This window comes from Bactrocera neohumeralis, chromosome 6 (assembly GCF_024586455.1).
Source record: "Bactrocera neohumeralis isolate Rockhampton chromosome 6, APGP_CSIRO_Bneo_wtdbg2-racon-allhic-juicebox.fasta_v2, whole genome shotgun sequence".
Taxonomy (NCBI): Eukaryota; Metazoa; Arthropoda; class Insecta; order Diptera; family Tephritidae; genus Bactrocera; species Bactrocera neohumeralis.
Window position 1 is genome coordinate 67,710,633 of NC_065923.1, and position 25,216 is coordinate 67,735,848.

At 36.1% G+C, this 25,216-nt stretch overlaps 2 protein-coding genes across 8 annotated transcripts; both read left to right on the plus strand.

Moving 5' to 3' along the window:
• The first annotated feature begins 1,130 nt into the window (after window positions 1-1,130).
• Window positions 1,131-3,706, plus strand: LOC126762826 (shematrin-like protein 2). The gene is made up of 3 exons (XM_050479868.1): window positions 1,131-1,222; window positions 2,982-3,631; window positions 3,690-3,706. The coding sequence occupies exons 1-3, from the start codon at window positions 1,131-1,133 to the stop codon at window positions 3,704-3,706; spliced, it is 759 nt and encodes a 252-aa protein (XP_050335825.1).
• On the plus strand, window positions 1,435-25,169 carry LOC126763098 (SRSF protein kinase 3). 7 transcript variants are annotated; one of them, XM_050480303.1, is made up of 9 exons: window positions 7,941-9,109; window positions 12,254-13,366; window positions 14,618-14,839; window positions 14,905-15,356; window positions 16,087-16,469; window positions 17,049-17,435; window positions 19,842-19,931; window positions 20,839-21,109; window positions 21,183-25,169. In XM_050480303.1, the coding sequence occupies exons 2-9, from the start codon at window positions 12,345-12,347 to the stop codon at window positions 21,377-21,379; spliced, it is 3,024 nt and encodes a 1,007-aa protein (XP_050336260.1). In that variant the 5' UTR covers window positions 7,941-9,109; window positions 12,254-12,344; the 3' UTR covers window positions 21,380-25,169. The 7 variants fall into 7 exon arrangements, with proteins under 7 accessions (XP_050336263.1, XP_050336264.1, XP_050336260.1 ...); XM_050480302.1 differs by having other exon boundaries at window positions 7,941-9,001; XM_050480304.1 differs by having other exon boundaries at window positions 7,941-8,794.
• The last annotated feature ends 47 nt before the right edge of the window (window positions 25,170-25,216 follow it).

Consider the following 25,216-nt stretch of genomic DNA (forward strand, 5'->3'; position numbering starts at 1 on the left):
TAAAATTTTCAATTTTCAATCAAAATTTGAATATTAATACAATTTTTATAGGCATCAAAAATATTTTTATAGTAATGCATAGCTTGACATTAAAGTTTAGCTTTTTACAGGTTATGTTCAAAATCAGAACTGAAAAAAATATTGCAAATTTTCAACTTTAAACGCGAATATCTCGAAAACTATAAGCTTCCTGCTGCTATAACCTTATATATTCGTGATCTGGAGAGTCTCCTCTATCCGACCATACCCATTTTATTCCCGAAATCCTGGGACGGTATACTAAAGCCGACCCCTGACTTTTATGAAGTACTCCAATCGACTGAGAAGTGGAGGGAAATAGAAACTTTTAACATTTAAAACATGCATTAAATTTAAAAACGTTTAATAATTGAATCTGTAATAAAAACTGAAGCTCTATGAGGCTATAGATGGTAGGTATGATCTGCAAAGAAGTTCGATTAAACCGGATATTCCACTAATTTGCGCTCTAGTGATTCTGAAGGTTATGTTGCTCACGTTCACAGTTCGATGTATGTTCGAACTTCTTTGAGAATATTCAATAAATTTTGGCATCAGACTCTCATCTTGCCTTGAAATAGTTGTTGTGCCAAAAAACATTCCTGAAGGAATTTTGAGGTACGTTGCCTAGTTTACAACCCTTTACAGGATAAAAATCCGGTTCCTTTTCAGTTAGGTAGACCCGACTGTCATGGTATATGCCCCTACGGTCGTATGTAAACTTTTAAATGAGGGATTCTTTATGCTTTATATTACTTCCGATCTAATTTAATCTGAAATTTAAAAAAAAATTGTTGTTGTTGTAACTTTCTAGATTAGCTACTGACAAACAAAATAATGAAAATTTTCCAAAAGGAATGGTGTTAGGTGTTTGACCGCTGACAACAAAGCGTTACAGCTGCTCGCCAAAGAAAAATGGAAGTAGAACGGCACGTAACCACCACAACGTGGGTAAGGGCATGTTTTGAGCGCCAATTGATTGACGCTTGCAGAGCGTGAGGAGTTCAAAGAGCGACGTACAACCGTGACAGTTTCTGGCACAGCATACAGTTGGCAGCTGAGCTGGCGCGGGAGCGCTAAAAGCTGTTTGGCTACAAAGTGCGGTGTCAGCTATGGCACTAGCAGCAACAACAATAACAACTACACGACCAGAAGGTGCAGTGACAACAGAGAGAAAGCACAACAACAAATCAAACGGTATGGTGTTTGTTTTCATTATTTATTGATCATGCGCAATGACGCGAACCTAGCGGAACTCATTTCGAAATGCTGTTAGTATATGTGCGTGTGTTTGTGTGTGTGGAGGAATGAAGAATAGAGTGGAAACTTCGTTGGCAGCAAACGCGAAGTGACATTTGGAAGCAGTGTTGATAACTATGAAACGAGCTGGGCCTGAACTGAGTTGAATAAGAGTAGACAGAGTGCAGAAAGCAAGTTGACGACGTAGACGATGTACGACGATAAGTTTGGGAAGCGAATTTTTCGACCAAAGGAAAAAAATTGTTTGAAAGAAATAACATTAACCAACTGCTAAATTTTCTACCTTAAAATACTAAAAAAAAACCAAATTCACAATAAAAATATAAGCTAACGGAAATTGCGTGAAAGTGAAATGAGCTAATGCCGTGTGCGCTGCATTAAAAATGTATGCAGTTGAAACTAAAGCTGCGAAATGTGAAAAATTCCATGTGAAGTAGTCAAAAGTATACACATACCGAGGCACAGCGCGTACGCATACATATAAATAAGCAGTTGAAAGCAATGTGCTAACGTATATACGCATAACAGTAAACTTTTCCATCAAAAGATATGCATACTTGTATGTATGTATATGTATGTAGGCGCTAAAAGCTTTAAAATAAGAAATAATAATAATTTTAATAGGGAATTTACTAATTTTTATACGTGAAAAAAATTATCAAAGCATACTTTGTGGCGTTTCAGCGCAGTTGCTTACAGTGGCGAGTGAATAAGCAAAGGAAAACACACACACACGCATACATATGTATATATACCAACACATACAAAAAAATCTGCCAGTGCAATTGCCGTGTGAACAAAGGCACCAAGGCACTTAGGAGGCATTCAGGCACAAGCGTACATACACACACACACACATACACAACAAAATACACACATGCATACATACGAAAATATATACAAATTTGTAGTGCACACCAGCCGTTACTTGTGATAGGGCAACGAACGAAACCGGGCAAAGCGCACAAGTATTATATCAAGTAAAGTCGCATGCAGCGTTTGTGGGTTCAACAGTGCGTATGAGTAATCTGGAATTGGCTGCGGAATTGAATTATAATTTTTAAACAGTTAGCCGGCAGGGCTGCATAGTTCAATGGCATGCCCGATGGTGCAACTTTTCGGCTGCTGCAGTTATTATTATTGTTGTGGTTGTTGTTGTTGCGAATGTAGGGGTGTTACACGCTGCTGTTAGCAGGCAACGCGTTGACCGTTGCGGTGGCAAGCAAGCGCAACAACAAAAAAAATAAAACAAAAAAGACCGCATGTCAGTGCAACAGACAAGAGACAACAACAACAAAGCAAGAAAACACGAGCGAACACACACGCACCTACAAACATATGTTGGAGGCTGTCGTGCGCTGGCAACACTGGCACATTTTAATGTGAGCTAAGAAGCAGCAGAAGAAGAAGTAGAAGCAGAAGCCGAAAAGGAAGCAGACAAATAGCGGAAATTGAAGACTTGAAAAGCCAGGAAGCAGTACGAGTACAACAAGCGCAGGCCAACAATTGATCAAAGCAACAAAGACACAAATTGCAAAAACAACAAGCACTTAAAAGTTATAAGTAAAACAAAAAACAACAATAAAGCAAAAAAAGTATAAAAATAATAATAAATAGAACACAAAAAGGCTAGTATAAGCAAAGCGTCCATTTGCAGAAAGAAAAAAAAAAACAGAAGTTGAAAATAAAAACAACAAACAAAGCGCCGTTACACTGGCACCACCCGTCGTTTTGTCAACATCAAATACCATTACAATTGAGACAACGACCTCAACATCGTCACCGCAGCACTGCCATAGCGGTGGCATCACCGGTGTTGCGGTCGGCGTCGGCGTCGGCGTTGGTGTTGGCGTCAACGTCAGCAGCGCCGCCAATGTCGGCCTGGGCAGCATTGGCATCGGCAGCACGCTCTGTAGCAGCGGCGACAGCGGCATTTCATCGTCAACGCCATCGCTGGTCTCGCAACTTTCACCGCCACCCACCATAATATGCAGCCTGCCAACGTCGACGATCTCAAATAATATTGCGATTAGCGCTAGTGTCGGCGCAGCAATATGCAGTAGCGGCGCGGTAGCAGCTGGTCGCTGTAGTCCCATTATCACCGGCAATTACTGTGCGCTCAGCAATGGTCTGGCAGGTATTTCGGTGTCCAGTCACACAACTACCACGTCGATTTATGGTGGCGGTGGCAACAACAGCAATTGCAATATCATAAACAAACCGAAATCATCTTTAAGTCCGCTACAACGCCTACCCATCAGCGGTAATCTTTCCACATATGGTAGTGGTAGCGGCGGCGGCGGCGGTGGCTTCGGCGGCAGTGGTGGTGGTGGCGTTGGTGTTAGTGGACCAGGTTTTACATTACTCACCGGCAGCAATAGTCATTTGAGTAGCATTTCACCGGCGCTCAGTGCCAGCACACCTCTAAGCAGCGGCATGAGCGGCGGCAGCAGTAATAATGCCACGAACTATTTGAGCAGCATGAAATTGCTTGGGCCCGCTTCCATCGATTTGGGCACAACACCGCTAACGCATCGCAATTACAGCACAATTAAAGGTTTTAGCTTTCGGCGCAGTTTTGATGACAAAATCATTGCGCCACTTAACAGCGGTAACAGCAGCGGCAGCGGCGTCGCTGTTGGCAGTGGTGCCGGTATTGGCGGTCACAGCAATTATTTAACGCATCATCACTTCCATACACACTTCCACCACCCAACGTCCGCCATGCAGAAACAATCGTCCATTGATCGGCACATAAGCGGTGGTGGCGGCAGTGGTGTCGGTGGTGTGGGCGTTATGTCGCATTCCACACACTATCCGCTGACGTCGTCGCAATCGTCGACGAAACTCTCGTATCGTGATGATTTTCTGCAGCAAATTGGCTACTTGCCGACGACGCGCATCTTCAACACCAGCATCGATGAAGACCGACAGCAGGAGTTCCTGTCGTTGTCCATGTCGCCGCCTTTGAATCGCCGCCGGGACATGCCGGCGTTGCGTGGCATCATTAGCCTGTGAGTATGCCATAATGCTTTCATAAAACTTAACTTAAGTGTTGTATGCATGTGATTTTGTGGCAGCGTGGAGTGTGTAAAGCGAGTATGCACCGGGTTTAAGTGTGCGTTGTGGTAATAAAATAAGATGTTGTGTAAAATGTTGCCCTAAAATTGATGTGTCATAAGTGATTGTTGGATTTAAAAGCTTTAATTTAAAAGGGTTTCGATTTTTGAAATATTAGAAAGTAAAAGAGTTCTAAAATCTTGCAAAAACAATAATACATACAACAATACGGTTGCTACAGAGATATAAATCTGTTCCATTTACCTAATCCTGACAGCCTTCAAGACGAGCACTTACGTTTCAGGTTTGTAAGCCCAATAGTTGGACCCTTATGCAATATAGTAAATATTGGCTGAAACTGCGAATAAAATGCTAGAATAAGAATTGTAATAAAATTCGTCTCTAATGGGGACAGCATCCACTCTCCAACTTGGTCGGTTGGTAGAAGCGTGAGGCGCAGAGGCGCCAGATGTAGACAACCTCACTTAGACTATCACTCGCAAGGGGTAACCAATAAAGTTTTTTCCTTCAACTCAAAAGATTTGATAAAATATTTCCTCCCAGCCCAATGGCTTTTAAGTTGGATAATTGGGAACCATGAAAAATATCTCGTTTCAATCGGCTGAAGTCTCGGCATTCGCAAGTCTAAAGTTCCAGCGTCTCATCATCCACCCCGCATGCTCTGCATTCCGTCGATTCCAGTTTACCAAGCTTCTGAAAGTGTAAGTTGAGAGTTAGGTTTGACTTCTACCTGTTCACTTTCAATACTACCCCAATATAACAAACTCAGGCTATTTGTCGCATTCGACACTGGCCACTCTAGGCTCCAGAAGCACTTATGTAAGGGCAATGAGCCTAGCTTCTTGTGCAAATTGCCGGTTCTGCGACAGGGAGCCTGAAACTCCAGATCACCTGCTAATTGACTACAGTCAGCAGATGCCGGATAAAGGCCTTGGGATCTATGACAGTCAGTCAGTATACAACAGCTCGGCAGTCGCTCTTCCTTTTCGCTGTTTGGCGCCAATTAGAGATACCAAATTTAGCCAGGTCCTTCTCCACCTGGCCTTTCCAACGGAGTGGAGGTCTTCCTGTTCCTCTGCTTACCCCGGCGGATATTGCCGCGAATGCTTTCAGAGCTGGAGTGTTTTCGTACATTCGGACGACATGACCTAGCCAGCGTAGCCGCTGTCTCTTAATTCGCGGAACTATGTCAATGTCGTCATATATCTCGCACAGCCCATAGTTCCATCGAATGCGTTATTCACCGTTGCCAATGCGCAAATGACCATACATCTTCCGCAGAATCTTTCTCTCGAAAACTCGAGATGTGGCTAAACGTTTATCGTCCGGGCTGAATGCCAGTACTCGGCGACGAAATCTCTTTCCCATCACGAAGCCCACACCGAATTTGCGTTCCTTTATATGACCACTGTAGTAAATGCCACAATGACCTACTGCTCTCAGTCCTTGTCCCGTCCATCGCATTTCTTGGACGGCGGTGATGTCAGCCTTTACTCAAACGAGGACATCAACCAGCTGGGCAGCGGCAAGTTCCAAATTAAGCGACCAGACATTCCAGGTGCATACCCTTGAATCGTAATCCTTAATACGTTTGCAGTGGTCGTCATCAAATGGGGGGTTTCTCTTCCAGGGCTGTTGGTAATTTTTCATTGAGTACGTTTTTTACGTGGCGGGTCCCAAACCCAGCGCACAACCCGTAGGAGGGATGGTTCGCATTCTGATCTTAGCTCGCCTTTAAACGGATGTTCTTTGGCTACCCAGAGGATACTTGATTTAAGATCGGAAGTCGTGAGCTGCTTGTGCCATATGTAAAAGAATCGTTTCTGGCCACTTCCAAGTGAATGGCGCTTAGAAAACTTTCCTCACTTGTGTGAACTTCTACACATGACCCCATCCCCCTAGAGACGCTTCAGTTGTTGTATAAAATCGGGGATACGCAACACTAGAAGCAAAAATCGGCAAAGCAGAACATTCACTGCCAATTATTTACTATATACATACACACATATGTATACTTGTATATGAATGAAATCTTTTCCATCCGCATTTCCGCTCTGTTTTTGTCTGTTCTCTGACTTTAAGCCACACACATCTGATTTTGAATTTGAATTTGAACACGCTTGACTGACAGGTTCACTAAAACTGACAGGTAATCAAACGTTGCAGTAACGAAAGTGAGAGAATAATAATCTAAAAAAGTGACAGCGAACTATTCTACGAGCTGGTAGGGGGTGTGTGGCGTCAGTGTTAATTGAAATGCTGCCAAAAAAAATATATATGCGCCAAACACTGCAAAGTAAATAAATGAATTTGCAATAAAATGTAAGAAAAAACAAAAATTTGAGCGTCACTGACAAAGGCAACAGTGTGTTGCAAAATTTTTCGCACTTGAAAAAGCATCGAATGGACTCGTTGCAGCTGCAGTTTAGTAAAGATGAGTATATATGTAGAGGGCAAGTTCGCTAATTAAAAAATTTAAATAAAAAATAAAAAAAAATTAAAAATTTTATAAATATATATGTGTGAATATTTATATAAATATATACATATGTATGTATATAAATATATATAAATATAATATATATCTATATAAAAATATATATACATACATATATGTATGTAAGTGTAAGTGACATATGAATAAGCGCTAAATGTAACGAACTTTCAAGTTTGGCGCATAGCCAAGAGAATTTTCACCTAATAATAGCGAAAAGGAATTACAAATGTTTATATGTATACATTTACAGGGATATATATTTGTACATATATGTATATAAAAATATGATATATAACGTATATATTATATTAATCTAGATAGACTTGTATATGAAATGAACTTTCAAACGTCGTCTAAACGCCAGAGGGCGCTGACGGCATTTGTTTTAGTGTGGGCCAAGGCATTTTGGCCTCTCCGCTATAAAATCATCTATGTCAACTATGTTGTGGAATTATGTTGTCATTGGGACCGCCTCTGTGTTTGGCGTTTGATGACGCCAACAATGACGGCGCACCGACAGAAAAACATACATACATACACATATATAAATATAGCTACATATCTATATTCACACTCAGTAGCAGCAGTATTAGTTGTGACTATGACAACGATGACGACGTTGCAAGCGCAGCGCACGCGGGCGGCGCGGACAAACGTTGGCAACTATTGAGCCACACCGACGCGCGGCCTATGGCCAACGGGTACTTTGCGCATACGGGGCGCTGTGCTGTGTTGTGGTTGTGTGTGTGTGATGTGCTAGTGCAGCGCATTGCGATGCGCAGCTGTTTTGGCTTTCACATGTGTATGTATGTGTGTAGATAGAGAATGCTCCTGCCGCCGCTTTGCCAACATTGCTGGCGTTGCCTTTGTCACAGCAGTGGGCAACTATTTTTACACAAAGCGCTGTGAAGTGTATGCAACAAATACGCTTTTGTTGTTCTACTTGATTTCATTTTTATACAAATTATTTAGATATGCATACACAGATATAAATACATATCTATAAAAGACACATATATGTATATGTATGTGTGCTCAGGCCGTGTTGTGGCCGCTCTCACGCGCTGACAATGCTGACGGCAAAACAGTTGCCGTTGTGCGGCTAGAACTGACGGCATTTTTAGCAAGAATCACCGAAAACTGTTCAAAATGACGTGCGAAAATAGAATAAAAAGTAAAATTGCGGCGTGAAAAAATAACAACAAACACGGCACATAGCCTACGACAAAGTGAAAATTCAAGCGCTGGCAATTGAAAAACACGAAAAAAAAAACAACAACAAAGCGCGGCGAGCGAGTTTCATATTAGTATTTTTATTAAAAACAGCTAACACTGCTCATAATTCTCGGTGCTTGGCCGTGCGCGCGTACACATAACGTTGGCCAAATCGCTCGAATGCGCACGTTATGTAAGCAGGACTTTTTGGACACTTTCGAAACGCGAAAAAATCAAATTTAAATGCAAATAAAAAATATTTATTGTAAATAAAGCATTTACAATGGTGAAAAAAACGAAAATTTTTATACAAGCTTATGGAAAATAATGAAAATTCAAGCGGTGTAATACTTTAACGAATATTAAATGCAAACGAAATCGCGAAAACGCGTCAACTGACCAAAACAAACTACGACAATCAAGCAAAAATGTTGCTATTTTAATAAAAAATAAAATTACCAATTTAAATTAACGGTTTTTATTCATATACTATATACATATGTGTGTGTGCGCCATGAGTTATGGCCATAAAAAATTGTGCAATTATTTATGACTAATGCGAAAGTGCACAACAACTGCAATAATAACGAGCAAAACCAATTAAAATAATAATAATAACTTCAGCGCAGACGTTTTTGATGTGAATTGTTGCAACAAAAATAAGCCAGTTCATTCGTAAACAATAATAAACTGCGTCGTTGCACGCGCCGCGTAAGCGTCAATGTCAGTACTTACGTATAATATACATATGTATGTATATAAGTATATACGCGAGGTGTGAAAGTGCTGAAGAAACAGCGCAAATATACGGAAAAGAAAATTGAAATTGTAAAATAGCTGTAAATATATATAAAGCGAGCAGCGCTAAAAAAAGCAGCAGAACGCGAGCTGCACGCATAAACATTAATTAACACACACAAGCAAATTGATGTAACGATAAAGAACAATTTTTTACCTTAAAACCGGCAAAGAAAGTTGGCGCACAGTGTCATGTTTTAGGAAAATTAGTGGTTAAAATTGAGTTAAACTAAATTTTATGTAAAGAGCGCTTATATAAGTATTTAATAAACTTTTTGATTGTAAATATTTTAATTTTCAAATGAAAAATATTATTTTCGAAACGACAGGCAAACCATTTTCAAAGCATAAGAATTACTCTAAAAGCTAATTTTGGTTATAGAGATGTTATAACCGCTAGGAACTAACGGTCTCACTGTTTCAGACTTAACATTTTTATATTTTAAGGTTAGGTTAAGTTAAACTGGTAGGACAATAACCCACGCATAGATCCGATCATGTTCCTACAGTCTCTGCTATCGATTCAGATTTTAAAATCAAAATTATTTTTTCGAAACGAAACGAACAAAATATATTCCCATAAATTAATGAATTTTAATATATAATTTCTTTTTCGGGAAGAAAAGTTTTATAATAAATAATTTTAAAAATCAAATGAAAAACAAGTAAGGAAGCGGGTTCGGGTACAACCGAACATTTTACACTCTTGCAACTTGCTAGCATCAAAGCCAGAGAAATACTTTAAGGTGTAAAACCAATCATATAGAGTAAAGTCAGCCGGATGTTTAAAAATTCTGATATTAGTTAGATGGGGGTAAGTCAAGTTTTTGCTTAAATCTATCTATTTTAGGCACAAAGATACACTGTTATGAGTACAACACTCTCTTTAATTTGCATTGGCATAACTCACATATTGGTCGATATATGCGGAATAAAGCACAAGAAAGTTCGAAAATTTTTATATTAAGTATATGAGGGCTAAGGGAAGTATTGGTCCGATTCAATCCATTTTTGAAATACAGACATACCATTGACATACCATTATAAGAGAAGGATTCTGCCTTAATTTCAGTTATACATATATCACACATTGACCGACATTTTCGATCAAAAGCTAATGTAGGTACCGGGGTTTAAATATTCGGTACCTAGGGGCTTGAACAGTTTTTATTGGATTTAAACAATTTTTGGTCATAAGGTGGCACACACTAAACACATTGTTTTATTCCATTATATTAGTTTGTCAAAAAAGTCTTGCGGTATTTTCGCTAGTTGGCGATGAAAGCGCGTAGTTCTAGTTTTATTCGTCGCATCGGATCATGCTATACCTTTTTGGAAAGCTCATTTCACGCGATAACACGTGTTTGATTGATTGTCGTTTCTTTTAAGTCGTTCGTGAGTTATAGCGTCGCAAACATGGAGCAATATAAAGAGAAAATCCGGCATATTTTACAGTACTACCACGATAAAGGCAAAAATGCATCTCAAGCCGCCAATAAAATTTGTGCAGTTTATGAACCCGATACAGTTTCCATTTCTACCGCACAACGATGGCTTCAAGGTTTTCGTTCTGGTGTAGAGGTGGTCGAAGATGCGCCACGCTCCGGAAGGTCTGTCGTCGAAAATTGCGATAAAATCGCTGAATTGGTCGAAAGAGACCGACATAGTAGCAGCCGTAGCATCGGTCAAGAGCTGGGCATGAGTCATCAAAAATTCATTTCAATTTCAATAAAAAAAAATTCAATAAAAATGCCGCAAGACTTTTTTGACAATTCATTATTAATTGCTTCTTGGTTTGTGTACTGAAAACAGAACGAATCAAAGTGGAATTTAAAGTTGTGCTATATGGAAAGTAGGCGTGGCTATCGTCCGAGCTCGTCTACTTTCACAATGTGACATAAGAATGTAACACAAAACTTGGTCGAAATCGGTTGGTGGGGTCCTGAGATATGGAATTTTGCCAAAAAGTGGGCGATGCCACGCCCATCGTCAAATTTTCACACCGGCTGAATTGTGTACATTTCAACGATTTCAATAAAATTATCATTGAATTCGGATTATGACCGATTATTATTATTCTTTATTTTGAAATGAGCGGTCTAGACAAAAAACCAAAACCTCAAAATAGTTTTAGAGAATATTTACTTTAGCAAATCGCTCTCTATCATAATTTTCTAGTATCACGTCGACTAATTTTATAAAAAATGCTGGTTATCATAGTTCCATATTGGAAAGTGTTGTTAATGACATTAAATTGGGATAAATATAGCGTAAATATTTCAAACGTGCCTTCATTCCTTCTGGAATTAAAATGTGTCCTATTTATTTCGTATCGATTTATTTTAATCAAAATAATTCCAGTCCGTATTGGATTTTCAATGTTTTACCTTACTTTATCGCTATAAAGCTTACTGGACTGACAGATCGGTTAGGTTAGATGACGGATCCCTCAAGGAGGCGAATGCTTACACTTTCTGTTTTTTGTGAAGCCGGATAAAGATGACAGTAGTTAGAATCACCCATCGACAAAGCGTTTAGAACATATCACAAAGCTGCTTAGGAGCTTTATTTCTTTTTCCTGGATGTCCAAGAAAGGTTATTTTATGAGATGTTTTAGCCTTGATCAAGCAAAGGCAGGACATTCGAAAATGAAGTACTGATATGATTCTATATCATTTTCTGCTCTGGTAAAATTTTCAATCTTACCACATGAATTCCGATCGAACAAAGTCCAATTAGAACTCCTAGAACTATTGAAAAGTGAACTTTGCTGAGGGCTTCCTAGAACTTTATGATTTACTCTGAACGAGAAGTATTTAGTGGCTGCACGGTTGCTAGTAGCTGACCGCCGCTTTCCAAGCTGGCCTAAGGTTCCACCAACAAGTAGTAAAACGCAGAAAGTTATTGGAACTGTTCCCTACCACTGTGGACTCAAACCAGCAAACCAGTGGGAGGGGGAGGTTTTGTTTACAATTACTATGCAAGTCTGACCAATCGTTTCGTTTATGACTTTGTGATATAATCTTATTATATTGGGAATGATCTCATTGGCAATTACATAGACTGATACAAGTTAAGACGAGGTTTCGACCCTCATGTCCGCCACACCAGAGTTTCCGTAACATATTTCATATTTCTTATCATTCATGGTCTTCATTAATGAGTAGAGAGTTGCATTAAATGCGTCTGAACTTCATTCATTTCTACTTTTTTATAGTTTCGGTAATATTTCGGTAGTCAAATGAGATATTTAAGAACGTATTTATATACATAATATTTTGTTTAAAAATCTTAATGAGAAGCATATATATTAGCAAAGACACTGTGCTCCCCTAAAAAACATCAAATATGAATTAAAATATTTAAACATTTACAAAATTTTAGGTGAAAAAATTTGCAAAAAATCAACACAAAAAATGTTATGAGCAGTTTAATTTACGGTCCTCAGAACTGAAAAAATAATAACGAGAACAACATGCAACACATACAAACGTCGCTGCAGAAAGTCGCGCTCAACCTCCAACAATTGCTCAATGCGCTACACAGCACCGTCGTAACCACACAGGATACATGCGAACGAGTCGAGTTTTACGACTTTGCGCTGACCTCGCCAGAGCAGGAAATTTGTGGACTAGCAGATGCACCGCGCTGGAAGCGACTACATGCACTCTACGCACACTATTATACACTCCTTCTACACCACATGTGGCCTACGCTGCTGCTAGCGCTGCAGCATTGTCAAGACATCTATCACATCACACTTGACTATGGCATCGATTATGGCACGCGCTTGGCGCATTGGACCACACTGCTCGCTAACGATCAAGTATTCATGTTCGCCATCAAAGTTTGTTTGTTATTGCTCTTCCTTTTTCTCATGCATTGGATAAAATCGACCAAAGCGCCAGCAACTCCAACGGCCGCAACAGCAAATGTGGGTACGACGGTAGCAGTTATGCCGAATGTACCACTTGTAATGACGGAAAATCGCATTGAAGTACTGGCATCAGATGCCACAGTGAGTAGAGCTTCATTCTCAATCGACACGCCCACAACGCCAACGACTTGTATAACACCCGCTGTGACACGTGAATTAGTTTGTGATTTCAATTTTGTGTCGCCGTCAGAGTTGCGTGCTGCGCTTGAGGCTGCCAACCAGCGCATGCTTGAGATTGAGGAAAAGCGTCGCCGCAAACGCATAACTAAGAAACGGAAATGCGTTTCGGCGGGTCCCATTTTGATTGCGATACGATCGAAAAAGACACACAAGCAGAAGAAGGCGCAGGAAAAGCTGGAGCTGAAGCAACAACAATTAATACATAAGCAGCAGCTAGAGCTCTTGACGCCGCCAAATACATCACCGGCACGTGCCAGTTATCTGTTGGCGAATGAGGATGAGAACTTTTTGCCCGTGCGCATGGAACCGTTGACCATTGGTGGTGCTGCCTATGAAATCGAGGTGGATGCGGAAACGGAAGCGGAAATTATTGCTCTGATGTGTGTGTGTGTTCGATTTTGTGAGACTGCTTTTAAGTTATTGCCTATGTATATATTTGCGAATAGTGCTTGGTCCATATTATAATGCGCTGAACGTTATAAGATGTCTTCCTTGGAAGATGGCAGTAGTTTGTTTATGAATTTCTTCGTCTGTAGGGCTTCAAGGCTATTAAATAACTCTCATGACTGTTCCCTGTGTGTTTTCAAATAATATAATTTCAAAATAAGTATTTATAGAAGTTTTTTGATAGGTTCCGAACTATGTTTAAAATGCTTCAATCGTTTTTCTAACAAGCATAAGCTTCTAAATATCATTCGAAGTCGAACTAAATTCCTATTTTTAAATCCTGCATATACGAGTACCAATAGGGATACTGTGATTTTGACAGCTTGTGGCTGTTTACGTGGCAGTTCCCAAACCCAGCGCACAACCCTGGAAAGGGATATTCGCATTCTCACTTTAGCTCGCCTTTAATCGGATGTTTTTTGGCTACCCAGAGGATACTTGTTCTAAGACCGAAATTCGTGAGCTGCTTAAGCCAAATCTACGCGGACGTTCTCCATTTTCAACCATATGGTGCGCCGCCCCCATGTTTCACGTCTATGCATTGGCACATTGCGTGCAAAGTGTGACCACTCGCAGATTTCGAGATATGGCACAGTCAAATGCCGCCAAGATCACGTGACGCCTCTTTATTACTTTTTCTAGAGGTATGTTAAAGCAAAGCTTTACGACATTCAACCAGCAACGTTCGAGGAGCTCGAAGACAATAATCTGCGCATTATAGTCGAAATTCCAGCCTAAATGGTGCACCGGGTCAACGAAAAGTGATGTTATGCAAACGGAGCTGTGGTGGTCATCATACCTCAAAAGTTCCTTCTAAAATCGGTGTTCGTCCGTGGGGAAAAGTTCCACTTTAGACCCTCTTTAACTTACGAAATTGCACTTGAAGGAATTTTTCGGGTCGTTTTTTCTCAAATCGGACAACCTCGAAAAATATTTCTTAAAAACGAACGTTCTCCGCAGGAAAGGGTTTCGCTTTGCTGCATTTTAACTCACAAAACTGCTCGTGAGGCCACTTTTTGAATTGATATTCTTTGGTTTTGACTGAATTGGTCCAATACACCTCTTTTGTATCCAAGCGCTAGTCCGTAACTTTAAGAATAGCTTTGTTTTACAATATTTGAATCTTAAGTGAAATAATTCAGTTAATCAATTAATTAATCTTCAAAACTTTTAAACATTCGCAGTTCCGAACCTCGTGGCACTATGAGCACCACTGACGATGTCTTTCCCGATTCGCCGGATAGCAGTTTGTACGGTTCAGAAGAGGAGCAAGAGGATCCATTACAGTATTGTCGTGGTGGTTATCATCCAGTCATAATTGGCGATATATTTGACAATCGTTTTCGTGTTGTGCGCAAGCTTGGTTGGGGACATTTCTCCACAGTTTGGCTATGCAGAGATCTCAAGTAAGTACCAATGTATTTTTTATGCTTTTTAACGATTTATTATATATTTTTTTTACCAACTGCAGGGACGAAAAATACGTCGCACTGAAGGTGGTAAAGAGTGCACCGCATTATATCGAAACGGCCGCCGATGAGATACGTCTACTCGAAGCTGTACGCGATGCAGATCCGCTTGATATGCGACGAGAACGCATCGTACGACTGCTAAATCATTTTACGATACGTGGCGTTAATGGCAAACATTATTGTTTGGTTTTCGAAGCGCTTGGCTGCAGTTTATACAAGTTAATCGTAAAGAATAACTATCAGGGTTTGGCCATAAGTCAAGTGCGCAACATAATCAAACAAGTATTGGAGGGTTTGGATTATTTGCACACAAAATGTAGTATTATACATACGGATATTAAGCCTGAGAACATATTATTGGTGATCGATAACGAGTCGGTGGTGAATCAGCAAATTGACGATGAAATCGCCAGTTTACGCGTGAAGGGTGCGGACTTTCCGGATTCATATAGTAAGTGTCGCTTCAGTAATATTGATTATTTTATCTGGAAGAGGATATATTAAGTTTGCCACAAAGTTTTTAATAACCAAAAGGAAACGTCGGAGACCGTATAAATGATTAGCATGACGTGCTGAGTCGGTTTAGCTATGTCTGTCCGTCTATCGCTCTGTATATGCGAGAACTAGTCCCTTAGTTTTAGAGACAACGATCTGAAGTTTTGCTCACCAAGAAGCTGTCATTTTGTCGGAAATACCGATATCGGAACACTGTATGATTGAGCTGTAAACAAACTGATCGATCAAAACCCAGTTTTTGTATGGAATTTTTTTTATTTATAAACGTATCTTCGTGAAATTTGGCACGGATTATTATTCAAGGTAACGCTACAATCTCTGTATTGTTCAGTTCGGACAACTATAACATATAGCTGCCATACAAACTGTCCGATCAAAATCAATTTCTTATTTAGAGAACTTTTTTATTTCACAAAATATCTTCACGCAGTTGGGCATAGGTAATTTTCTAAGGCAACGCAAAAATCTCCTAACTAATTTTTCAAATCGGAATACCATTGTATATAGCTGGCATACAAATTGACCGATCAAAATTGTTTCCATCCAGTTCCTGTATGGAAACTTTTTTATTTGTGATATATCCTTCATGGTTCTCGGTGCAACTAAAGTTAACCTTTTAAATTGTTTTAATTTTTATTAACTTTTAGTTTTCACACTCTTTACAGTTAGTTCCATTGAAAAGCAAGCGAAGAGTCGCAGTAAATGGTCAATGACCGACATGAATATTTCAACAACAAACAGCACGGGTACGGGCAATAATTCCTCCGCGTCATCCACGCCGCTGCCAACAACTACCGTTGCAACTGCAGCAATGACAGCTGCGGCGATAACGGCACTTAGCAAGGATGACAGCAATGCAACATTTAATACGAATACGACTGCATCCTCGTTAGCGTCTAAATATTCAGCCACTTTGATAGGTGAAAATGATGGTGTAGGTGGCGGACGCGCTGGCACAGAGAGCCCTTCAATAGGCGGTGGTACACCTTATGCGACAACGGGCAATATAAATAATCGCTATCGAGCCGAGAAGAAAATCACTGCCAAGGTAAGTTATGCAAGTTGTTTACAATTTGAAATAATTTAGTATGGGTTTAAGTAACACGAATTGAAGATTAAAATGTACACACTTATTTACAATAAGCAATAGAAAACACATTTGTTATTACTGCACGTTTAATAACGCTTATGAAATGACGATAACAATCATCCAGCAACAATACAGCATAATCACACATTTCCGGCAACTTTTTGTTTTAATTTTCTATGAGTTTTTTTTTAAATATTTTTATGATTCGATTACTCATTATTGCACCAGCCAGCAGCAGCTGTCAAAATCAATTTCATTTCCCTACACGCAATTGTGTCATAACATTTTGGCTTCAACCGGAAACGGTACACACCCTGTCATGCATATTAACGCCCTTCCATAATAATTGATTTAAATACATACATATGTACATATGCTAAGTAGTTATCTGCCACTCATCTAATAATATGCGCCCAATATCATTCGCCACCACCCACCATCATCATCAGCACTCTCACAACCGCAATCACCTGCAATCGTTTGAGTCCAATTCGTTTGTTCCTTTTTTCTTTTCGTTTTTCATAAATATTTTTGCAGTCGATCGATGGTGACGGCAATATTGGTGACATGATAAGCACAACAACAACAACAACAACTACAACAACAACAACAACAACAACAACAACTACCACCGAAGCAATCAATGGCATCGAAATATTAAGTTTATTAAGTACAAAAAGTGAAAATTTCGACGTTAATAATGCGTTGTCTCAAATCACTACTCTAAACACCCAAGCACAAGCACCACACAATGAACAACAACTACAACAGCAAAAACAACAGATACTACTACCATCACTCACATCACAAGCACCTTCACTAGCTTTACCAACACAAGCACAATCATTAATACAACAACAACAAGCAACATCACAAAATAACAACGAAGATGTTAAAAATAGCAAAAATGCCGCTACCGAAAAGGTAACTCTGCTCTCAAATTATACACGTATGTATGTATGTATTATTGTGTTTACATACATACCTTTGATAAATTGTACTTATGCTGTGCATTTATAGTTTTGTGCTGACCAAAAACAAATAATAATTCTTTAACTGTATAAGCACTTAAATCCATAGTTTACTAAAGTAACTAAATACAACATTCCTCAGTAATTGTATTTGTTTGTGCTACAACGTACCTTAACCTTCCACTTTGTAGTAATTTTATTGAGTCAGTTGTCTATTATCTTAACGGAAATGCATTGTTCAAGTTTCCTTATACAAGTATATGCCACCATGTTAATTTGGTTCCTTAATAGTATATCACTGACTTTATACTTAGTGACTTTTGCTGAATTTGTATCTATATTGCTCCTGTTATATTTGTTTGTTTTCGTAAAAAATACTTTAAATTCCTTTATTAATTAAGTATTATACTATTTTAATACAAAATTCAATTTTTTATTCCACTCAACTGATATTTAAATAACTAGTGACAGTTTACGGTTATCGATAATTGCCCTCAGCTGCCATAAGGACAGCAAATCCTAATGCAGCGTTCACAAAAAGTTTGATTTGCTTCAGTAGCAATTAGGCTTAAATTGAAGTCATATAAGTTAGATGCTTTTGCAGCTTTGGCTTTTTGTAGAGAATTTTACTTATTATTAAAAATAAAGAGTAAGATATTAGCATATACAAATTAAAACAATTAAATGATTAGAAAAATGCCGCAGATAAACAACAAACTGGTGCAAAATGGTAAATAATTTATTAAAAAAGCATACTAGGCTCCAAACATTTTTTTTTTTCAAAATTTAATTGGTTATTGGCATGAATACTGGTTGGTCCTTTTTTATTTATTTTATTATATCTTTTAAAGAGCTTATAGGTTAAAAAAATATGATTTAAAGCGAATAGAACGTTTTATTTATTTCATTATTTATTTTAATGAGTTTAAAGATTAAAAAAAATATATTATTTAAAGCTAAATAGTAGGCTTTCGATAAAAGAAGTAACAATGATGCACGAAATCGACGTAGTATAAAAATAAATAAATATATAGTAAAAATATAATATACCAAAAATCATTGTTAAGACCTTAAAATTTATTTTATATCAAATGTTATCCGTTAAAGTATTCAAAATGTTTACCATTTATCCACCAAAAATTATGTTATTTATTTCTCTATTCAAATTTGAAAAGTATGTTATTTACCTATCTATTAAAGTTTATCTCTCTATCGTTAAATAAAAATACATTTTAATTTTTAAAAAGTAATCAAGCAAACAAAGCAAGCAATTTTTTCAATAAATGATAGCGATTCTATAAGTAGTATTGCGAGTAGAGTTGCTTTTATATTTACATTGCATAAAAATAACTATTTCTCTTACTTTTGTAAAATATTTTCCACGTTAGTATAAATCATCGTCAATCAAAAACGTTAAAAAAACTACACAAATTTTTTAAAGCATTTATTGTTTGCTTTAAACAAAACATTAATTTAATTACAGACAATTTTTTTATTTTTCATAACTTTTAGTATACGCTTAAGAAACTTTTTATATACATACATATGTTTGGCATTAAAACATTTTTTGATGTTCGTAAATCATAGAAAAACACAATACTTTGTGAAAACATGCTATTATTTTTTAAACATTAATTGACACTTGTCAATTCTTGCAGTATTTATACAAAAAATAAATATTATTTAATATATATAAATATATTTTCAATAATTTTCAACAAGTTTTTGTATCGTTGAAAAATTTTGCGTTTTGCGAACATTTAAAAGAAATTGTTTATTGTATGAAATATTATACTGATTAGTATTATTTGAAGTAGTTTTGAACTTTTCTAGTCTGCAATTGCCCATACATACTTACGAATATGTATGCATATTATTTGTATTTTTAGTTTAAGAACTTTCCTAGCACTACTCCTCATGTCATTTCCAAACCAAATTTACTCCTGTCATAAAAATCTTTGTCAACACTGACACAAGCTCGTTGTCAAAATAATGTCGACTAAACTTTTGCGTTTAACGTGCTATGTTAGCTGTGTTAGGGTTGATACAGTGCGTTATGTTATATAAATTTGTGAAAAAAAGTTGACAGTTTTAACGATGGTCATGTGTCATTAAACTACGACATAGATTTTTAAAACATTTATTAACTAGTTACGAGAAGTTTTATGGTATATGTATTTGCGCATATATTTTTTTACATATTCATAGCATTGAATATAATTTAATTTATTAATTTAATTTACTGCACAGTTCGCTATTAATTTTTTACATACTTTTACTCAAGTATTTATTATGCGTTTGCTATAAATTTAATATTATAAAGTAGAACCTATTTAACTAATTACTTTTCAATTCCTAGACCCAGTCCTATACAAATGCCATACAAGCGTTGATCAACAACACCAATGTACGCGTTAAAATTGCTGATCTGGGAAATGCCTGCTATGACGTAAGTTCTAAATAATTATTAAGCTATTTTTATACACTTTGATGGATTGCGATGCTCTGGTTGATGGTTTGCATATTAGGGTATTTCCCTGGCTTCGATTCTTGCAAGTTGTAAGAGTATAAAATGTTCAGTTGCACCGAACTTAGCCCTTACTTACTTGTTTGTAATTTTTTTTAAAGCAAACAAGAAAAAAATTAAAATTTTTCAAATATATGGAACAAATGTTCGGTGATGGATTTTGCTTCCCAAGAGGCTCCTTGATTGTCGGAATCGCTGATATGCGACCACCACAAAATATAGCTGTTATACGAACTGCCCGAACCGAATTAAGTCCTTGTATGAAAAATTGTTTATTTCACAAGTTAGCTTCATGAAATTCGGCATGAATTATTGCTCAAGCCAACGATACCTTCCACTAAAAAATTATTCAGATCGGATCACTATAGTATATAGCTGTCATACAAACTGAGCGCACCAAAATCAAGCAACTGTAAGAAAAATGTGTTTATTTGAGAAGATATCTTCTTAAAATTATAAAAAAATTACTGCCTAAGAAAAGCTTACAATCTCCGAAGAAATTGTTCAAATCAGACAACTATCACATGTAGTTGTCATACAAACTGTCAAGACATTTTCTCGAAATTTGACATAGATTATTATGCAAGGCAGAGCTAACTTCTCCTAAATATTTGTTCAGATCATACCACTATAGCATATAGCTGCCGTACAAACTAGCCCAACAATATCAAGATAAAGATCTTTATATTTATACGCTTTAATGTTATAAGAAATTAAAATGTGTAGGGTATTTCACCTTTAGTGCAGCCGTAGTTAACGCATTTTCTTGTTTTTGTTACTATTAGTAATAAATTATAACTAAAAATTTTATTTAATTCCTTCTACGCAGTATCATCATTTCACTGATGACATACAAACGCGACAATATCGCTCCATAGAGGTATTGCTTGGCGCACCGTACACTTTCTCCGCTGATATTTGGAGTACAGCTTGTCTTGCCTTTGAGCTGGCGACCGGTGATTATCTCTTTGATCCGCATATGGGCGAGACTTACTCACGCGATGAAGATCATTTGGCGCACATAATTGAATTACTAGGCGCCATACCGCCTTCCGTGATATTTCGTGGCAGGCATGGCCTCAAATTCTTCACTAGTTATGGTAAATTAAAAATTACAATAATTCAAATAATTATTGTTTTTAATACCGTTTTTTTTTTTTGTGTAATTTGTAGGCAGCTTGCGTAACATTACGAAATTGAAACCGTGGAGTCTATTGAACGTACTCATCGAAAAATATGACTGGGATCCTATAGAGGCTAAAAAATTCTCTGATTTTTTACTACCGATGCTCGAATACAATCCCGTAATACGCGCCTCAGCGGCCGAATGCCTAAATCATCCCTGGCTGGAGCAGGAGGAATTCGTTTGAAATGTGTCCATACTCGTTTCACTTGTTGACTGATTACCTAGCTGAAACGAACGCACATACGCACATAGTAGTTGTTGCATGCAATGGTGGCGGATGCAGAGAGCGCAAACTAACTTTGGCGTTAGCCAATTTAGCTGCAGACGTGAGCGAGAGAGACTTGCACTTTCTCACATTATTATTTAAACGTTAAGACTTTACACACAAAAAAGAAAAAAGAAAAAACAAAAACAAAAACAAAAATACAAATAAACTAAAATAATATGCGACCTATAAAGTAGACATTAATAAGATTTTTTAATATTAAATGCAAAATGCAAATTAAATTAAATAAAGTTAAAAACGTAGCATGACAAGTGAAAAATTGTAATAATTATTATATTGTCGGCAAAAAATAAAATATACCTTTGAGTAAAAAAAAACTAAGCATTGGTAACTAAATTAGTGGAAACTTAAAATATGTTTGTTAAAGTAAGTTTTCTATGGGAAAATAAAAGAAATTTAAAACTCCAAAGTAGCATTAATTCTGAAATATGTATTAAAAGGCAAACATTTTAAATAAAAGACAATTACAAAACTATAATAACAAAAAATAAAAATAAATTGTAGGATACCCTAACGACTTACCGACACTCATATTTGCATATATATACATCAACCCGTATACATTTATTAAAAATAGCATATACTCAAATGAATTTTCGAATCCACATTTGCCTAACTGACTGACTTATTTTTCATAAACAATTTAATAAACTAAAAACTTAACGGCAACAGCGTAATATAAATGATAAAATATTAAAAAAAATAATAAAAAATGGAGGAGTACATATGTACAATGTTTTCAAAAAAGTTTACACAAACAAATTGTGAGTACATAAAAAGTGAGAATTAAAATTTTTAGATCAATAAAAGTGGGACTGGACTCAATTTGCTAAATAGTATTTGATATGGTCACCAAAAGTGGTGATAATTTTATAATACAAGCTGAGCAAAGTTTGGCGGAACTCAAAATTGAACGCTAAATTATATACATACATATATGTATGTACTACTTTAAACCATTAATCAAGTGTTTAGTCAACACTAGTGATATGTTCAAACCAAAACTTATGCGCCTCAAATCAAAATTAGTCTACACACTAAACACGACTGTTCACATTGTTGCTATTATCGTTGCTACAATCAGACTACACAATTTTTTTTACTGTCAATAGCAGCAGTGTTGGACCTACTTTTTGGTACTTTTTGATGAACGTGCCAATAGTTGGCGCTAAATTTCATATAGTTTAAGTTTTCATACTACTTCGCGGTGAAGAATTTATGAAATAACAATTTTGTATGGAAATATCTTGCTAAATTGAGTAGATATGAAACTTAGTGCAATCCACAGCGCTGATCACGTGATTAAGCTTTGGTTTGAGCATGTTACAAGAAACTTAAGATCAAATAGCGTTAATATTAAATTAATGAAATGAAACTCTCTTAAATATACTATATATAACTGGCAAAATCACATGCATACTTTTTCATACCTAACAGCGGCATATTGCAGTGAGTTGCGTCGATCATGCGCAAAATTTAATTAAATAAATAAAATATAATTCATAAATTAATGTTTACATACTTTAAAGGAAGTGTAGTGCATAATTAACTTTATGTTTTTCGTACAATTTTATAGTAAATAACAAATATAGTACCAAACAGGCATACCCATAATCATGAAAAGAAATAAATATTACAGAAATTAAACAAAAGCAGTTCAAAATTCTTCATTCAACTCATAACTACCCAAGTCTCCACGTTTTATTTATGCATATTTAATTTTCAACATAACCGCTTGCGTGCATACTTCTGTTTTCAAAAAGGTCCTTATGTGCAGTGCACACTCCGCATAACTAGCAAATTCGGCAACACTTTGCTAACGTACAAAACGTACACGACGTCATTGCCGACCATCCGCCGGAACGTTTGCATAGTTGTCGTTGCGAGTGATTCGTTCAAGTGCTGCTCTTTGAAATCGTTAATTAAACAGTTTACAGTGCTAATTTTTTATTAACAATAATAATTTTGTGTTGCTAATTACTTGGTTTATGGATTGTTTTATATTGTTATTTATATAATTTATGGTAGTTAACATAAATGTACGCTGTACATTCAGCATGATAACATGGCGGTCGTTCTATGAGAAAACGAAGTGTAAACTGCAGTAATTCGTGGAAAATTGGTTTGTGCAATGCTGCAAGCATTTAAAATAACATTTCAGTGAATTTAGCAGAGTGCATTAAGTGATATTTAAATATTAAGTAAACGAAAATAATATTGCTAGTTTACCAAGAATGTGCTCTAAAGTATGAGGTTCCGTCTGCTTATTTTCTACCATTTGTACACAGATACATATTTTTCAATTGATTAAATTATAAAAGTGCAAATTTCAAAATTTCTTTGTTTTTAAATACTGCGTTGAATCAAGAACGAATTATTTAATTATATTTATTTTCGGCTTTTCTTTACTGTAAACAAACATTAATTTTTTTTAATTCTATATTTCATAATATCTATTTTTGTTCTTGATTTCCTTAAAGAAAATACTATTAACTTTATTTAAATTTGTGTCCAACTAGCTGACTAACTTTTCAATAATAGTGTAAAAAGTAAAGTTCAATATTTACCCTTACTATGAATATATGAAATATAATTTCAAAAGTTCTGTGTTCATTCCAAAATTATAAATTTAATATCGAAATACGCTTAAATAATTTAAATCAAATAATAAAACTTTTATTATATTAAGTATAAAAACGCAGTTGATGAATTTTTTTAAATTAAATTGAATAAAAATAGCTTTATCATAAAAAACGATTAATTTTTAAATAGATAATATTAGTGAGATAATAATAATTTTATTTTATATTCAAACCATAAGTATTTCAGCAAATTAAATTATGTAAAGAATAAGTTTGTATTGAAATCCTTTTCCTATTCTTTCAATATATAATAGTTTTTTGCAAAGCAAAATTTTGAAGGTTTTTATACTCTTTTGCTAAAATCTAAAATGTACATTATTTGTTTAAAAAGTATGTTTGCTTACCACTCCGTACATATATTTTACTTCATCCCTACGAAAAGATTTATATTATTTCCCATAATTCGTAGATATATATGCATATTTTTATGGAACAGGTGTTGATATACTTATTCCAAGTTAATTATAAACATAGCAAATAAATATTTGCAAACGCAATCATACGGTACATACTTAAATTAGCAACAGATAAATACACCTATACATACATGCATACATACATACAAGTATTATCATAATACGAGATTTCATTAAGCATCTTAATAAAAATTTGCAAACAGCAACAAACAGTGTACCCGTAGTGGAATTGAATTCTAAATTAACAATGAAAATACCTACACAAATAAACAATGAAACATTTAAGAATAACAAGAAATATTTTAATAAGAATTTATTAATAAATTTGCGCATTAAATGTAAACAGGAGTATGCAAACAGTCTGAAAAGTAAAAAAAATCAGTTAATAACACAAGATGACGTTTTAGAAGTATAATTTGGTAAATATGTAAGCAAATTAATATTGTAATATTAATTGAACAAAAATGATATAGAGAAAATGGTCGAAAAAGTATTCACTTGTTGAAAAAAATACAAAACTTTTACAGTTAATGAAATAAAAGCAGAGATAATGAAAAAATTATGGAATAATACAACATATGCATTACTAAACGCATCAATAAAATTTAATAATTAACTTTTGCAATAATATATTAGTGTTTTACAAAATTTCGAAGTTGGTAACGGTTAACAGTATA

Bases quoted from the DNA above. Each gene is read 5' to 3' on its own strand.
- LOC126762826 (XM_050479868.1), top strand. From the start codon at position 1,131: ATGGCACTAGCAGCAACAACAATAACAACTACACGACCAGAAGGTGCA. The intron at 1,223-2,981 runs GTTTGTTTTCAT...CAACAAACAAAG, and splicing joins AACAAATCAAACGGTATGGT to CGCCGTTACACTGGCACCAC.
- LOC126763098 (XM_050480303.1), top strand. From the start codon at position 12,345: ATGCAACACATACAAACGTCGCTGCAGAAAGTCGCGCTCAACCTCCAA. The intron at 15,357-16,086 runs GTAAGTGTCGCT...CACTCTTTACAG, and splicing joins GGACTTTCCGGATTCATATA to TTAGTTCCATTGAAAAGCAA. The intron at 16,470-17,048 runs GTAAGTTATGCA...ATATTTTTGCAG, and splicing joins AGAAGAAAATCACTGCCAAG to TCGATCGATGGTGACGGCAA.